General features: G+C 38.8%; 1 protein-coding gene across 1 annotated transcript in view; it reads right to left on the bottom strand.

The window, feature by feature from the left end:
• The window catches only part of phkb (phosphorylase kinase, beta), a gene marked incomplete in the record, with an annotated part of 145,326 nt that overhangs the window by 7,795 nt on the left and 119,251 nt on the right, over positions 1 to 18,280 (bottom strand). Inside the window, 2 exon segments of the mRNA XM_037694140.1 lie at positions 2,535 to 2,639; positions 3,870 to 3,953. Coding sequence (XP_037550068.1) covers positions 2,535 to 2,639; positions 3,870 to 3,953 — 189 coding nt within the window.

The raw sequence follows: 18,280 nt of genomic DNA, 5'->3' as shown, positions 1-18,280 counted from the left end.
CGAGTGACTGACTGACTGAAACTGACTAATTGATTGACTGAGTGACTAACTGAGTGACTGACTGACTGAGACTGATTGATTGACTGAATGACTTAACTGAGTGACTGACTGAGACTGATTGATTGACTGAATGATTTGACTGGGTGACTAACTGAGTGACTGAGACTGATTGATTGACTGAATGACTTAACTGAGTGACTGACTGAGTGACTGACTGACTGATTGATTGACTGAATGACTTAACTGAGTGACTTAACTGAGTGACTGACTGAGACTGATTGATTGACTGAATAACTGAATGACTTAACTGAGTGACTAACTGAGTGACTGACTGGGACTGATTGATTGACTGAATGACTTAACTGAATGACTTAACTGAGTGACTGACTGAGACTGATTGATTGACTGAATAACTGAATGACTTAACTGAGTGACTAACTGAGTGACTGACTGAGACTGATTGATTGACTGAATAACTGAATGACTTAACTGAGTGACTTAACTGAGTGACTGACTGAGACTGATTGATTGATTGAATAACTGAATGACTTAACTGAGTGACTAACTGAGTGACTGACTGACTGAGACTGATTGATTGACTGAATGTCACGGTCAGCGGCCCCCGCTGCCCCCCCATCTGCCTAAGCCTCTGCTCTTTGTGTGGTTTCTGTTTCTGTGTATCTGGTCCTGTTTCCCACTCACTCCTCAGTCTGCCTCTCCACTCCTCAGTCTTTATCATTCACACCTGTCCCTCATCAGCCACTTGCCCAGGTGCTCTCATTACTCACTCTCCCTCTGCCTTATAAAAAGCCTTTCTTTCCTTCACTCCTTGTCCGGTGATTGTTCTGTGTTCACAGATGTCTCAGTCCTCCTCTGTCCTGTCAGTTTTTTGTCCATCTGATGATCTGCTCTGCCTAGTTCCTGATCCTGTCTGCCAAAGTAAGGTTTTGCTGCACCGACAGCCTTTTGTTTTGTCATTTAAAAATAAATTATTTTCATTTTTGAACTCCTGCCTCGCCTCGCCTCCCTGCATTTGGGTTCCAACCTCGAGGATCGTGACACTGAATGACTTAACTGAGTGACTTAACTGAGTGACTGACTGAGACTGATTGATTGACTGAATGACTTGACTGAGTGACTGACTGAGACTGATTGATTGACTGAATGATTTTACTGGGTGACTGAGTGACTGAGACTGATTGACTGAATGACTTAACTGAGTGACTGACTGAGTGACTGACTGACTGATTGATTGACTGAATGACTTAACTGAGTGACTTAACTGAGTGACTGACTGAGACTGATTGATTGACTGAATAACTGAATGATTTAACTGAGTGACGGACTGAGTGACTGACTGACTGGGACTGATTGATTGACTGAATGACTGAATGATTTGACTGAGTGACTGACTGAGTGACTGACTGAGTGACTGACTGACTGACTGACTGACTGATTGATTGATTGACCGACGGAGTGACTGACTGACTGAGTGACTGACTTTTTACCCCTTAATTATTATTTTTGTCCCCTTGGCTTTAATTCATTTTGTGAACAATCTGAAACAAGCCATTTCTTGGGCAATAAAAATAAGGTATTGTTGTTCAGATGTTCTGTATCCATTTCTAAAACTTGATTTTGACTTTTTAAAGAACTCCACACTAAATTATTAAACTGTGGCTCTTGTAAATTTTCTATATTCCTAATATGTTACGATTGTTCTCCATCTCTGATTTGCATGTTAAATCTCTATTAAAAGAAGGTGCTTTATCCATCCATCCATCCATCCATCCATCCATCCATCCATCCATCAATGGATTAACATGGGTGAAAACATCGTTTTTTTAATCAACCTTTAGAAAGCCTTTAAGTCATTTACACTGAATAAATACTGTTTATTACATAATAAAATGTAAAGAAATGTGCAAAAGTCTTGAGTCATCTTTTATTTATTTATATTTCACTTTCAAAAAGACCAGTTTTCATGAACCTTTAAGACAATCTTGAGCAATAATTTGACAGGTTTTTTCAAACAATAAACATTTGCTACTTTTTCTTTTCACTTTCAGTCTCATTACCTTATTATTTTCAGAGGAACGTTTGTTCTTATGCATTTTGTCACCGACAGACAGTCACAGTGCCTTATTTATGCTATATTTCTGTGAGCACCTACTGTCTGATGTACACAAGATACAGTTCCAAACATACGTAGGCCATCTGATCAAACTGTGCCCACAAATATTCAGGTGGAATACTTTGGATTAGCATGCATCCTCTAAGGATTTAAAAAAAAATATATATATGTATGGTTTGCCATTTAATTGTCCAAACTATAAAGGTTAAGTTTAGAAAGAGCCACAATAGCCAGGCTATGACTTCTGCTGTGCTAAGAGTCCTCTGTAGAGGCCAAGAGCAACATATACACACACCCCAATCAATCAATTCTGTTACAAATAAAGTTGTTGGACCATTCAAAGTAAATATATCTGTTTCACTCAAGCATTTAAAACACATAAAATGTGAACTTGGCTTACCTTAATGTCATCAATCAGCAGCATAACATCTTGTGACAAGTAAAAGTCGCTTAGATCAAACACTATTGGATAGCACACCACCGTCTTGCCCAAGATACGATAAATCTAGGAGACACACACACGTGCACGCACACACATAATGGCATTAGATGACAGATGGCTCACAAGCAGCCATGAATGCATTATTCTGGACAGAGTATAAAACAAGCCATCAACCCTGGAAAGGAGGGGGCACAGAGAAGTCACAGGACTACTTCTGACAACTCACACATACATTTCGCAGAACATTTACACAGCTAGTAGAAAACTCATGATGATAATGTCCTCTGGCAGTTTGCCATTTTCCCCATAAATGTTCCATTATAATATTGTCTTAGTAATGTTGGGAGCCATGATTCATTTGCCCGCCAATGCCTTTGTTTGAGAGGGCTGCAACAGTTCAACTTATCAGGCTGCGCTGTGACTTTCATTTGGGAGAAACTGAACAAAACCATAAAACAGAAGAACACCAATGCCACATGGAAACACACACGCATACAAATGTTAAAATTGTCTGAGTGTGTGACAGGAATTTAACAATAAAAATAATTAAAACCCAGGACAGACGAAATCTGAGGAGAATTTATTAATACAAACTGTAGATCAATGAAAAAAAAACTTGAAACTGATGACGTCTCGTCTTCCAGCATCGTTCAGTCAGGTCATCTGGACGGTTTCCTTTTCTGTCGAGACGTTTCGTCATTCATCCAAAGGACTTCATCAGTCCGAGGAGCCACAACAAACTTAGTTCCACAAGCAGCACACTCCCATCAACCAGTTTGATGGTGATAAGATTGTTTCTGGGGCACGCCCTCTCCCCATTGACTCCTCTGAGGCAGCCATAGCCAAAGTGGTTCAAAACATTAACGTTCATGCTCAATAATCCAGGTAAAAAAAATCCAACGTTGTTCAGGCAGGTCATCTGGATGATTTATTTTTTTGTTGAGACGCATCATCCTTCATCCTTGGACTGATGTAGTCCTTTGGATGAAGGACGAAACGTCTCAACAAAAAAATAAATCGTCCAGATGACCTGCCTGAACAACGTTGGATTATTTTTACCTGGATTATTGAGCATGAACTTTGATGTCCTGTCTTTTTTCTTTTCTGTGTTTTTGAGATGCCTCAAGCTCTGAGAAATGTATGGATCAATATGAGCAATGATCAAACATGATCGATATGTGCTGTGTGTTAGCGGGCAGCCATGACCTCTACAGTAAAGCTACATATTCTGCGCATACGCATTTACATCCAAGTGGTGCGTGTGTGTAGGTGGGTGCGTACGAAGGGACAAACCTTGCAGGTCCCAATGCAGCCCACGGGTCTATCTGGACGTCCACTCAACCCCAGCTTCTGATTGATGGCTAGAAAACGGTATGCCTGCGAGAAGACACACACACATAAACACCTGATCAGTGGGAGCGACATCTAGATCATCCTGCTCATTTTTCTGTGTACAGAGTAAACAATAGTGGTATATTTATCAGCACAAGTCCTTGTGATTTAATCTGTGCTGCTCCAAGAACAAGAAAAATATCATATTTGATCTGAAATGTCATGCGGCAGAGTTTTATTCCCGGTGGTATTAAAAGCACGAGTCCAATATCTGCCTGTCCTACTGAGACATTTTGTCTTGTTGCAACTGGTGTGATGAAATATTGTCCACACGGCAGAAGCGGTGACTGATAATAGCTTAGTATATGGTTATGAAAAGCTGTAATGAAAGTCCCGAAGCAGCAAACCTGTGAGCGCTGGAGTCCTGGTACCTAATAAAAATGATGTAGTGACAAACAGAGACCTATATGAGGAAACACTGTTCTATGTTTTCTTTTTATATTGAACAGCATCGTACTTCCATGTGACCTTTATCATACACTACCAGATGGCTAAATGTACAGTAGCTAGGTCAACCATTTACTGGAAGTTTACAGACCTTTTTCTCAGCTTCAGGCCAACTTGACATAATTTTTATTCACAAGAAGTTCACAAGGAGCTCAGTCCTTATCATCAGACACAATTTAAAAATATGTATAGGGGACTGCCTACTAAGGCAGCCACCTATTATTATCCACCTGAAGAGGGTCTTGTTATTCTATCAACTTTAATGCAGCCCGAACCCCAAAGTGTACCTGCACAAATGTTATACCAAAATGACCGGCAGAGCACCATGATGTGTGTTATTGCTTTCTTTGGCATTTCAAGTTACCATGGCAATATAATTTGCAAACAAAGACACCAATTTTTTATTGGAAAACACTGATAGAACTCAAGTTTCTAACTGACCCAGTGAGGTCACATGACCTAGAGGAGAGAGGTCACTGAACAAAACTGATTAACCTTTGGAGCCATTTTGGATCAAGATGGCTGACACAGCTAACTCAGGAAACTCAAAATTGACTATAACTGTCATGTTTTGGAGATACTGAGATGACATTTGGTATGGTTGAAGCTGAGAGCGAGTTGTTATACATTATTAATGCAAATAAAAAATTTAAGATGGTGACCTAAGGTAGGAGGGAAAAAATATGCTAACTCAGCTATTTCAAAAAATACTGAGCTGAAGTTTGGTGTGGTGGTAGCTGACAGAGATGCACAACACATTGTGAATTCAAATCTAAAAATGAAATTTGGCCAACAAAGCTACTTTTAAATGGATATTACTCAGAGATTTTTAGAGCTATTTTTCTGAAAGTTGGTGTGGTGGTAGCTGAAAGCAATAAATAATTAATCAAAATAAAACATTCAAGATGGCCACCAAAGCTAAATTTAAATGGCTTTAACTCAATCATTTTTAGAGATATTAAGTTGAAATTTGGTGTGGTTGTAGCTGAGAGGAATGACCAACAACAAATAGTACTGTCAAATAATTTTTTTTTAAAAGGCTGCATGTGGCAGTCCCAGTCTACATTTCTCAAGGAACTTAGTTTAGTTTTTAAAGTTATAGCTGTAGTCCAATAATCCAGCTAGATACATCTAACAAGGTTGAGTTAGGTCCTCTGGACAGATTCTGTTGAAAAGTTTATTCTTTTATCCAAAAGACTTCTTCAGTCTGAAAAAGTAGTTTTGATAAAACAAAACTTTTGTTAAAACTAAATGTTTCAACAAAAAAGAACCTGTCTAAAGGACCTGACTCAACCTTGTTAGAGTTATAGCTGTAGTATTATGGCACTGAAAAAAGGCAAAAGTTATTTCTATGTGTGAACTTATAAGTACAAAATAAAATTGTGTTGGTCACAAGTAATAGATTCTGCTCTGAAGTCAGAGTACAGTACAGCAGCAAGGCAAATAGGCTTTAGTGGAGTTGGGTTTAACTTTTTAGAATTATTTGTAGTTTGGTACCTTTTGTGCTGTGCACAGACATCTCACTAACTCCACAAAATCTACCCACAGAAAGCTGTTAGTTCAGATCCCTTGGAGTGTGTTATAACACTGTGCAGATCAGTTGTCTGATGTCCTCACTCATATCTTTAACAACTTCCTGAAAACTGCTGTCGCCCAAACATGCCTCAAGACCACCACAAAAGAAGCCTTCAGCATCACATCTCAGTTATTACCATCCTGTTGCACATTGTTGTTCATTTCTTCTCACTCTGGTGACTCATGGCTGTGCAGCAATGCATAGCTCAAATTTGCCAATGACGCAAGGTGATCAGTCCAATCACCAAGACCAATGATTACAAAAAGGAAGTACCTCAGCTGATGGACAGGCACCAAGTCGTCCAAAATGACGGCTATTGACTTCAGGAAAAAGCCTACTGACGGTTCTCCATTGAACCATGAGATTTTTTGTTGAGGTTGTCAAGAACACAAAATTTATTGGTGTTCACCTGATAGAGAGAACCTCGCTAGGACCCTTGTCATTTGTTCCTCTACTAAGAAATCACAGCAGCTTCATTACTTATGAAAACTGAGGCAAGCTAATCTTCCTGCATTAGTCCTGATCACTTTCTACATTTGAACTATTGAGAGCACCCTGAGCAGGTGTATCAGTGTCCAGTATGGAAGCTGTACAGTATCAGATTGAAATACAATCACGGGTAGTGAGAACAGCTTAAAAGATCACCTAAGTCTCTCCATTGCAGACCTGAATCACACCTAATACCATACCATAAAGTCACCAGCATTGTGGAGGACCTCAGTCACTCCTCACACAAACTTTATACCCTCTTGCAGTCTGGAACAAGATACCAAAACACCTGGGCCCTCAGTGCCAGACTGCGTCACAGTTCACTCCCACAAGCCTTTAGACTTTAAAACTTGGTAGCTAGACTAAAAACTGAATCCATTTCAGCCATTTTCCAAACAACAAACTGGATCTCTGCTTGCACATTCCAATACACATTTTACTACATGTGACTCTGAAGAAATAGTACAACTGGATTGTCTGCATTGTCTTGTCATGTTGGTAATGTTTTGCAAAGTCTACATGTGTTTTTCATATGTCTTATGTAATATATGACTTGCGATCGGGTCTATTTTTGAAAATTTATATTGTCTATATTGTTTTATGAGTAGCACTATGGTCCTGAAGGAACGCTGTCTGTTCTCACCATGTAAAGTTCCATATGGTTGAAATGACAAAAACCTTCCTGACTTGATTCACCGAAGAGACATCACTGATGACAGCTTTAATAACACCTACTACCAATCCTTCCTTCTTTGTTCATCCAATATATGTGATGCTCTCACAGGATGCCCTTTGCAGTCTCTCCATAACATTTTACAGTAAAAGTATTTTGGGAAATTTTTACTTTCTAAGGGAATGCACTTCTATTTAAGCTTTTTTAATAAAGAGGGACACATATGAAAGTCACCAGTTCAAATAATGTGCAAAAAGCAGTACAAATAATGAACAATCAAAATTCAGTTTCTTAAACATTTTGAATATTCCACAGCCAGCTTCTGGTTCCTTTGTCAGTGTGGGCTGGAGACAAGTCCTGCTGGAAAATTAACTCAGCATCTCCATAAAGTTCATCAGCAGAAGGAAGCATGAAGTCTCTATAATGTCCTGGTAGATGCTGTGTTGACTGTGGACTTCAGAAAACACAGTGGACCAACACCAGCAGAGGACATGGACCCAAACCATCACTGACTGTCGAAACTTCTCACAGGACTTCAAGTAATGTGGATTCTGGGCCTCGCCACTCGTGCTTCAGACGCTGGGACCTTGATTTCTAAATGACATGAAAATGCACTTTCACCTGAAAAGAGGACATTGAACCACTGAGCAACAGTCCAGTTCTTTGTCTCCTTAGCAGGTAAAAAACTTTTGATGCTGAACCTCTTCACAATATTCTAATTATCTGAGGCAATAAATTTAGTTTTTTCATTAAGCCATAATCATCACAATTACAAGAAATAAAGTCTTGAAATATTTCACTCTATGTACAATCAATCTAAATAATATACGAGTTTCACTTTTTGAAATGATTGACACAAAATATTGAACTTTTTCATGCTAATCGCACCTGTACTTCTTTGGAGCTGATGACTTTCAGCAGCACGTTCTACTCTGTGCAACAAACTACAAGACTATTTTCTAACAACAAAATATCTCAACATGTTTAATGAGTGCTGTTAGAAAACTTCCCAAATTAATTTCATTCATAAATGAGTATATACAGTCATGGCTGGGGGTGTAGAGCTGAGTAACTGTCAGTCTGGGCCGTCTTTATGTCTGTTTGTGACGTAGGCTTATAATCCTCAGCTCCATGGAGCTCAGTTTGCCAAGCTGTTTCATAGTCAGACAGCATATGAGACCACCAAATGGTAATAGTTGGATCATTGAATGAAATAATGAAGGTTATAGAAAGAGCACATAGATAAAGGTGCACGGCTGCAGAGACTTTCAATGAGGAATTTTAAAAAAAGCCTGCACTCAAGTTCTTTATCCGAAAATTAATTTATTAATTTACGTTCCAACCCCACTTTGATCTTTATTGGGTCAAAAAGGCACCTACCTCTCCCCATTAGTTATCTTTCTCTCTCTTTTTGACTTGACAAGAGACAAATTGCATTGGAATGCAAAAAAGAAATTATTCCTGGGGTGTGATTCAAGTGTGTGGGTTGCTCTTCACTCATCTTTACTGCATTGATGGCTAATTACCATGTTAATGATCATGTTCGCTACAGTATTAACAGGCTGACAGCACGTATAGCTATAAAAATAATCACCTATTTCTTTTATTCCTCCCCCCCCCCCCCCCCAGATATTATTGGTACACCGCTGATGTCCCAGTATTATCCTGCTTTTAAAAAAAGAAAAGAAAAAGGGAGAAAACTGGATTTAGAGTCTAAAAATGACACCCCTTCATTCTTGAGAGCGAGTTAGTGATTTCCTCTACTGTTCCTGCACAAATGAACACTATAAAACACCACATTGAGTTTTGGTAGAATTTTAAATGGCATTGCAATAAAACAATGGCATGGATATTTTAAGTTTAGAATGCACTATAAGCGCTATATTGTTGGTTGTACAATCACCCGTTGCATTAACAATTCAGGTTTTACTACTTAGGTTTTATTAGTTGCTTTTTTCCTTAAAGGAGCTTTGATTCTTAAAAGGGTTTTTCAGCTTACTGTATTTTATATTTATTATTAAGTGATAAAAACGGATATCTAAAATACATTCAAGAAAAAAAAGAAAACAGAACATAATGAAACAAACCTTGTTAGGGACTTTTAATGTTCTGACCTCTGTTCCTGCATTTAAATACTTTTTGCAATTGCATAATACATTATATGTACATCTAAAACACTATATTACTCCTATTATCTTCTAAATTGTTGTTTAGCACAGAACCTTCTTCAGAAATTGTGAAAAGCAAAGAGGGTTCAGATGCTTTAAAATTTCCATGTGGACAAAATGATGACATCTTCCAGCTCTTTTCTAAACGTTTTCATATGAGGAACTTGTGTTGAAATGAAAGCACAAAGTTGAAAAAATTAAGACAGAATGTGAAAAAATATTGTACAAAAAATCTCACATTCTGGCAATTAATATACTGTTGCAAGAATATACGCTATAAGAATATAAGTATATAAGCGCATGTATTTTATTTTTTAATTTTATTATTATTTTGCGTAAAGCCCAACAAATCTCACTCGATGAAATGCTCCAATCCAAACTTCACAACTACAAAACAAGAGCAAGGATGTTCTTTATTTTAGCCCTGGTTCCTGTTTGCACATGTATAATCTGTTCTTAGTGTGCTGTAGTTTTATCTGTTCCACTGCAGATAATTATGGAGTTTCATAAATTCAGAACAACTGTTTCAAGGCTGCACCTGATCCTGGAGTTATGAGCTGAAATCTCAAGAGTCAGACTTGATGTATAAAGTTCATTTCTAAGCTGCAAGTGTTAACCTCAGCAGAACAGTGCGTTCAGTATGGAGGAGGAGAGGGTTTGGCACTGATGCTGAACTCAACAGTTTGTAAAGAAGTTATTTAGAATTTGTGTACAAAAAGAATTTGTGTACAAATCAGAAAAATAAACAAAATCATTGAACACAATCATGTTTGAAAGCACAGAATTGTAGTTTTATTTCACAAACTGTAAATATAGTCATACTGCTGCACGGCTGAACAGAAATAAAACATAAGAAAAAGTGAATACTTTGAGACGTTTTAGTTACTCCAAGAGCTGTTATTTATATTAATGGCTTTAGCTGTTCATTGAAACAGAACAAGGAAAAAAGAACATGGCCTTCTCCCTATTCTGTCCCAGAAATTAATTAAAATTAATGGACTCCAGCTGATTAGTGAACACTTCTTTCTCACCTCTGAGTTTAAACATGGAGATACATCTGCTTTCTAAGTTTGAGCATGAAGCTGATATCTAATATCCCAAAAGCTTCATTATACCAACTTGATGAAATGTTTTTAAATGTAGTCACTTGAAGCGACTATCAAGGAAACAAGCTTGAGTCCTCCCTCCATCATTTAAAAACCAGAGTGCAACAAACAAAACAGCCCAAAAGGTGGTGCTCTGCCGCTCCGGTGTTACCATTCTGCTTTAAACAGCTACACATAAACAGATAGGAAGGAACTTAACAAAAGAAAATTTTAAAATAAAATAAATAAGTCAAGCCAACTTTATTTATAAAGCACATTTGAAACAGCAGCTGTTACCAAAGTTCCTAACAATAACATGAATGAGAGCAAATTAATAGAAAAAAATAAAACTAATGATAGTACAGAAAAAAATAATTAAAAGCATTAAATAGAAAACATAAAAACAGAACAAAAAAATACTAAATCAACTCACACTTTATGAAAGGCCAAAGAAAACAGATGTGTTTTTAACAGAGATTTGAACTTAGGAAGGGAGATGGTCTGCCTAACGTTAGGGACAGATTGTTCCAAAGTTTGGGGCCCATAATTGAAAATGCCTGATCACCTGAGCTTCAATCTTGTTTTTGGAACAGCCAAAAGCAGCTGATCAGATGATCTCTGGGCCCTAGAGGGAACATATGGTTCCAGTAGCTCGAATAGATAACAAAGTGTGAGGCCATTTAGTCACTTATAGATCAACAGAATAATTTTAAAATAAATTCTCGTACACACAGAGCCAATGAAGGGAGGACAGAACTGGTGTAATATGCTCAAACTTATGAGTTCCAGTTAAAAGCCAAGCAGCAGCATTCTGGACGAACTGGAGATGTGTAATGGAGATCTGGCTGACCCCAGCATTGAGTGCATTACAGTAGTCCAGTCAGGTCATGATAAAGGCATGGACTAGTTTTTCAAAGTCAGATCTGGACAACACTAGCTTAAGCTTAGCTATCTGCCTTAACTGAAAGAGCGTTTTCTGCAGAACAGAGATGATTTGTTTATCAAACTTGAAGTCAGAGTCTAAAACTATCCCAAGATTTTTAACAGACTGCTTAAGATATGGCTGAAGGGAGTCCAGGCTTACAGGATCAGAGACGGTGGTTGCTCTAGGGCTAAACACAATGACTTGAGTCTTTTGAATGTCAAAACTTTTACAAAAATTGAAGCCATCCATGCCTTAATGTTGTCCAGACATTTTAACAGAGGGTGAATAGAGCAAGCACTAGTTGGTTTCAAGGGCAGGTAAATCTGGCAATCATCAGCAAAACAATGGAATGACAGACCATGTTTCCTCAGGATACACCCCAGAGGGACCAAATAGAGTGAGAACAGAAGGGGACCAAGAATTGAGCCCTGTGGTATCCCACAGGAAAGAGGCACTGAAGCAGATCCATTATTACCAACCTTGACACAAAAACTCCTGTCACTCAGTATGAGCTGAATCATTCTGATGCAGCACCTGTAATCCCAACCCATCGTTCCAGTCGCAATATAAGGATAATGTGGTCAACAGTATCAAAAGCAGCAGTAAGGTCAAGGAGTACAAGTACCACAAATTGACCAGAATCATTTGATACCAGAATGCCATTACAAACCCTCACTAAAGCTGTTTCGGTGCTGTGAAGGAGTTTAAATGTTGTAAAATAAAATAATAAAAAGTATATATATTTTGTTAACATGCACAAAGAGTAACTTTGGGAAAAGAATTAAGAATGTACAAGCTTAGAACTCATTGCCATCACAGGCAAGGATCTGGGAAAGAAAGAAAAATAGGTGGGAGGTTTGAAGAACCTCTGCATTCAACACTTCCTGTGTGCAGAATACCAATGAATGACCGTGCCAGCAGCTTATCAAAGCATCCTTTCATCCCCTCACATTTCCACTGACCAAAGCACAAACAGCTAGCCAGGCCGGCAGTAACAGGTAACACAAAATCAGACTTTAAAGGTATATTTTACACTTGTGTGGTGGCTGTGGAATGTGGAAAGAGAAACTATTTACTGACAAAACCTGTATTCAATACAGGGACGTTCTTTAATTTCAGATAAGAGTTTCCATATACAGGTACTGCATATGTTTATCCCAGCTGCATTTGGAGCTAGAAGTGGTGTGAAAGTTCCTGCTGAAATCACTAAACGCACTGGATGTACAACAATTTCCTGCGGAATCAATAAAGTCATATCTTATCTTATCGTATGTCTGCTTTTTCAGCAGGCATCCGATGGGACATATGTGTCAGAGTTTCATAACTCAGTATGATACAGAAGGTGCCACATAAATATGGAATAAACTCTGATCTAAGACTCTAATCCCTACCACAGGAAATCCCTTTAATGCATACATTTGTATCCCCATCACCCAAATTTATTTTCTGATCAAGTGGTATCACTGAGATGATTTGCAGCAAAACAAAAAAGGACTTGGCTCTAATAAAAATGTAATTTTGGATGACAACTACCAGATTTGAGTTAAAACACCCAGAGAAGACTTTCTGTAGCCTCTGTTAAGAAAGAGACATGCATCCCTCTCTCTGAAATGTCAGAATTATTATTTCTTTGTCAAAGAAATACAAAGAGGTTTATTCAGTGTAAACAACTAGAAGAAAAATGATATTTATCAAGATGTTTCTCAGCTTAAATTTTCTTTGCCATGTTTAACTCATCATCCCTGCCAGATGAAGGGAAAGAGGAAATGTAACATTCAAAGACAATGCATTTTAATTACTACACACTGAATGTTTTTATGGAAGCAAACTTCAGCCTAGTTTTGCTTCTAGTCTTTTTAGGAATCCTCTTTGCTTTTATTTTTATTTTTAAATTATATTATAGTATTACTGTGGTGTCCCGTCCTGCTGTAATGGGCTGCAAAATTATTCACCCCTGTTGGTATTCTTTCAAATTTGTTGCCTTGCAGCCTGGAATTTGTTTGTATTTTATTTTAATATATATGGAATTACTCTACAAAAATACTTCAGATTAATAAAGTTCAATTGAGAAAATAACATGTAGAACATTGTAGTAAGTGTCAAACTGAAAAGTGGTATGTGCAAATGTATACATTTTTCTCGAATCCTCATGACAAACTATTCCAGCTCCTTCCAGCTGGATGTGCATTCAGCAATCTTAAAATCATACAGGGGATTCTCAGCTGGATGGAGGTCTGGGGTTTCACTGGACCATTCTGATGCAGCACCTGTAATCCCAACCCATCGTTCCAGAGTTTAGAGACAGTTTCTCTCTAAACCTCTGGAGCGTTACTTTAGCAGAGTGTTTAGGCTCATTATCCTGCTGGAAGGTGAAACTTTGACCAACGAAGACCAAACACCAACAAGTTACTTTCAAGATGCTTTTTCATACTGCTCCACTCGGTTCCGAAATGTCCAAATTACATGGCCACACTGATGGACCGTGCCTGAGAAAAATCCCCAAGATCTGATTCATTCTGCCAAAAGCATTTGATTCTGGGTGCTCGAGGCATGAACCAAGCCATCATAGAGGCAAGCAGCATGATCGGGTCCAAATTTGCTGCCGACGACTTCCTTGATTGTTGATAGACCAGGAACCTGCCAAATCCAAAAAGCAGGAACAAGTTGGCATCAATCCAATTAAATATGCGTCCTTAAAATCCACAGATGGCAGCAAAGACACATCATCAAGTCTTCCAAGTCGATGAGATATCCAGCTGCGTGCGTGCCAACAGTGCAATCAGCTCACCTAAAGCCTGTCTTCTCTTCAAATAAATGTTGTAAATGGAGTTGAGGGACCAACTGACCAAATCAAGTCCATAATTATGGTTTGGAAGATGTGTAGAGAGAGGCTCAGAAGCAGTTTCACAGAGAAGACGGCAGCAAAGCAAAGCAGAGAGGGAGAAGAGGGGGAAAGTGTCTGACCTCGGCAAGAGCAAGTGGTGAAGCATGCTAGATGAGCATGCTAGATTCAGTCAAGTTAGTCTTATCCGACCTTCTTGCAGATTATTTAGGAAATAAGTTCCATCTTTTTTTCTTCAAACAAGCACAGCTCTGTGCATCTTATAAAGGTCCTATGTACAGATCCTTCCATCTCTGCAGAGGAGCTGCTCAACTCCATCAAGCAGTGCTTAATTTGTAAACCATATGATGACGGAACACAAATAGTGGTGTGAGGCCAAGGTGCACTCAGACCAACACTGATACCGGAATGCACACACAACACAAAGCTTAAGCACACAAATGTCAAAATACCAAACAAATTCATATTTATAATTTACTTTTAAACACTATGTGTGATTTATAAGTGAAGCCTATTAAGTGCAGGATCATTTCTTACCTTACTAGTTGTTCAGCACGCTCTGCTTCTCTCGCGCATCCTAACACCCACCCCTTACCCGCAAGTAAGGGGTGTTCACTTCAGGACAAATTGAGATTGCCACTTGGTCAGTTGCTAACAAGCCTACTGGATTGAGTGACAGGTGGAGTGACGCGTGCAAAAAAAAAAATCATAGATTTTACTGGCCTGTTTGTGTCGAAATTTATTCCAAAACTATTCAATATTTTAATAAATCTAAGGTTTGAGAACTGAGCTTCCTTACTTATCTTTATTATTAGTAGACTGAGAGTTACCAAATCCAAGCAAACAGTTACCATAACCTGGAAAGCACCCTGTCAAAATAAGAGAGTTCCTGGACCCTGTTTCAGCAGGATCCGGCTCAAATTAAGCCCTGCCTTTGGGTTAATCTTTATCCTCTTGGTTGGTACTCTGATTATTGCTCTTCTTGCCTGTCCTGTGAGTCTTGGCAGGTTTGCTGTGGCGGCATCTTTCATATCTTCTATACCCCAGACATGTTGGCACATTTCATCACAGTGGTTGTATTACAGCACGGCTGATGTAAAACTATAGACAGTAGGTCAATAATGAGATCGGAAGCAGAGTGTAGTTGGCTGCTTTGATGCCCATCATTAAAACCTGTTAATGGCCTGGCCACAATATTACCCAAAGAGTTGCAGCAGTTTGAAATTAAAGTTAGTTTGTTGCTTGTTTGTTTGCATCTCCTTTAGGTCTCGTGGACGGAATTGTAATATTTATTATGTGAAGATAACAAGAATCTTGTTGTTCATCCACAGTGACATTCACATCATCTACGAGGCATGAAACAGCTAAAAGGAAGGTTATTTTAAGTCAAAATAGTTATGTGGAAGGGCATAAGCTTCAGGGTTTATGTGTGGGAATAACACATCGCAAATGTAATTGCGACTCTCCCGTCGTCAAGCAGCTGTTGTCAACACAATCAAACAGCAGCGCAAATGGAGGTGAGGTGAGCAAACGCAGCCCGCAGCAATGGAGATGGTGGTGACTCCGAGATAAACAGATTCTGTCATGGAAGAAACGACTGTCTGGGCTTCAGATTAAATATTCAGCACAGTGACTCACAATTCCATATTCAATCTAAGAGGCTGGGTGCCACACAGCAGAGAGATGCAGAGGGAGAGAGGAAGGAACAGGTATGATGTTCAAAAGCGGATGACAGACGAGGGAGACAAAGTTGTTTGATGTAGTAGGCATAATGGGGGCGGAGCAGGATGTAGGCCTAGAGGTGAGAACAACGTTGGAGAAGCGAATGGGATGGACACATTAGGGAAGAGATGGAAGCAAAGAGATCCTGAAAAAAAAAGCTGAGCACAGAGAGACATGACAGAAGAAAATGGTTGTTTATGAAAAGTGGTGTGGAGAACAGAAGCAACATCACTGACATGACAGATGAGGAACGGAGGCTGGGGAGGAGACAAGGGATTGAGTGACAGGTATGAAGGAGGAGAGACAGATGACATTGAGATGTTAGACTTCAAACAACAGACATGCAGATGAGGGACAGTATCTATGGGCAAAACAAGGATTTGAGTGATGAGTATGATGGGAGTGAAGCAGAATCTGCAGGAGAAGCAGTGCTCGGTGTCATGATATGACAGTACAAATGGTGTAATCTGCAAACGATGAAAGAAACACAGTGGAAAGAATGAAAATAGCTGCTGGAGCCAGACCTAAATAGCCTTAATGAATATATCTGCACACAGAAATCAAACGTCCATCTTTTTCTCATTGGAACATTTTCAGTAACTGTAGTTTTTACTTTTTTTATTTCCTACCTTTGTTGCTGTGTAAATAAAGACAACAACACATAGCACTGGGTGCTTAAAAGGAGCATTTAACCATCAATTTTCCTGTTTTACTCCTAAATCTAAAGTTAGTTTTAATCTAAAAAAAAAAAGATTGCAAAGCAAATATACACAATATATCCGTCATCTCTAACACAACTGCCAGAACTGCAACTGTTAGAAAATAAATCTGTAAAACATTCAGCTCCATCCATCTTCAATTTGTCATAGGGACAGCTTAACTATGATGCTGATCAATCAATGTGAGCAATCACTTGTTGGCTAATAAGTTACTTCAACGTCATGGCAACCATGCAGTGAGCGATGGGGCAATCAAGAGGTACAATTTAAGAGGAGCGAACTGTTGGTTTGACAAGCAAATGAAGTGAGGCAAGAGGAATTGGGTTGTTGATAAATAACTTAGAAAAAGTCAACTAGCGAACTTGCAGATTGATTTGTATAGCTGCTGGTGTGGGATCAAAACTTTATTATTTTTTTTCCTCCCTCACTTTTATTTTCAGTTCTTTAAAGGCAAACTAGAAGATCTTGGAATTGTCTTTTTCAGAAATGAAGACAGGCACCTAGCTTCAGATATGGGACTGTTATGATAGGCACAGTTGAAATAATCTAGTTAGGCAAAGTTTCAAAGGATGGAATGAACTAAGTCAAGATATGGACTTCCATGCATGAAGTGAATGATGCACAGAAACTGGGTATTTAAGAGAAACATGTTGTTTTAAACTTTAAGAACCAGGAAGTGACAATAAATGTACAGTAGATAAAATGAATAAGATTATTTGCAACTGTAGTGATATCAGCTGTTGCAGTAAGTTTTCACCATCAGAAAACCAGCAGGTGACTTTCTTTACAAGCTAAACTTCACCATAACCTTTCTAATAAAACAAGTGGAAATGTGAAGTGCAAGGAAAGAGCCTATTAATCTAATAAAAAAACAATAAAAAAAAAAAAAAAAGTGTTTAACTCTTACTAAGGAGACCTAAATGTGCTTGTTGTGTTGAGAGCAGATGGAGCTGTGTGTAGATCCATCATCCAAACTCTCCAACCTCTGATTGAACTTTCTTACTTGTTAAATATAATCAGACTGTTTAGTACTCTACCATATTCTCTAACAATTTATTTTGACTTCATTAGCACAGAATGGTGATGTCTGTGGAGAACATTTTATGGCCGGTGAACAAGTTTAAGCCAACTTCACATTGGATGAAGACCGTTTTTCCTTCTTCATGAGCTATCAGAACGTGATTTAATCACTGCAAAAGGGAAAACCCTCTTTGACTTTGATCATAATACTTGCCAAATAGGTTATTCTAGCTTCAAGCATGTCTGACTGGGAGCAGACCCCAGGGAAGACCCAGGACACACTGGAGAGATGTCTCTCAGTTGGCCTGGGAATGCCTTGGAGTCCTCCCAGAAGAGCTGTGGAGGAGGTGGCTGTGGAAAAAGATGTCTCAGCCTCCCTGCTTAAGCTGCTGTCCCCGTGACCCGACTTCAGAACAAGTGGAAGATAATGGATGGATGGACAACTTTCATGAAACTCCAAGACAGTCTTGCGCTCCACCTTCTCCACCCTACGTTACATTGATATGACTGTCTCAACCTGCATCAAGATGCAGTTAAAGGTGTCATGTCTGCTTTGGGCTCTTTCCACAGCCTTGTCACAATTTTGCTCATAGCCTAAGTGTCAAGTCTTGTCAGGTTTCTTTAACTGTGCGATTCCCCACTTGAA

Source organism: Nematolebias whitei, chromosome 2, assembly GCF_014905685.2.
Source record: "Nematolebias whitei isolate Nwh7 chromosome 2, NemWhi1, whole genome shotgun sequence".
NCBI lineage: Eukaryota > Metazoa > Chordata > Actinopteri > Cyprinodontiformes > Rivulidae > Nematolebias > Nematolebias whitei.
The sequence above is the reverse complement of the archived record's forward strand: the minus strand, read 5'-3'. Positions and strand labels throughout refer to the sequence as shown.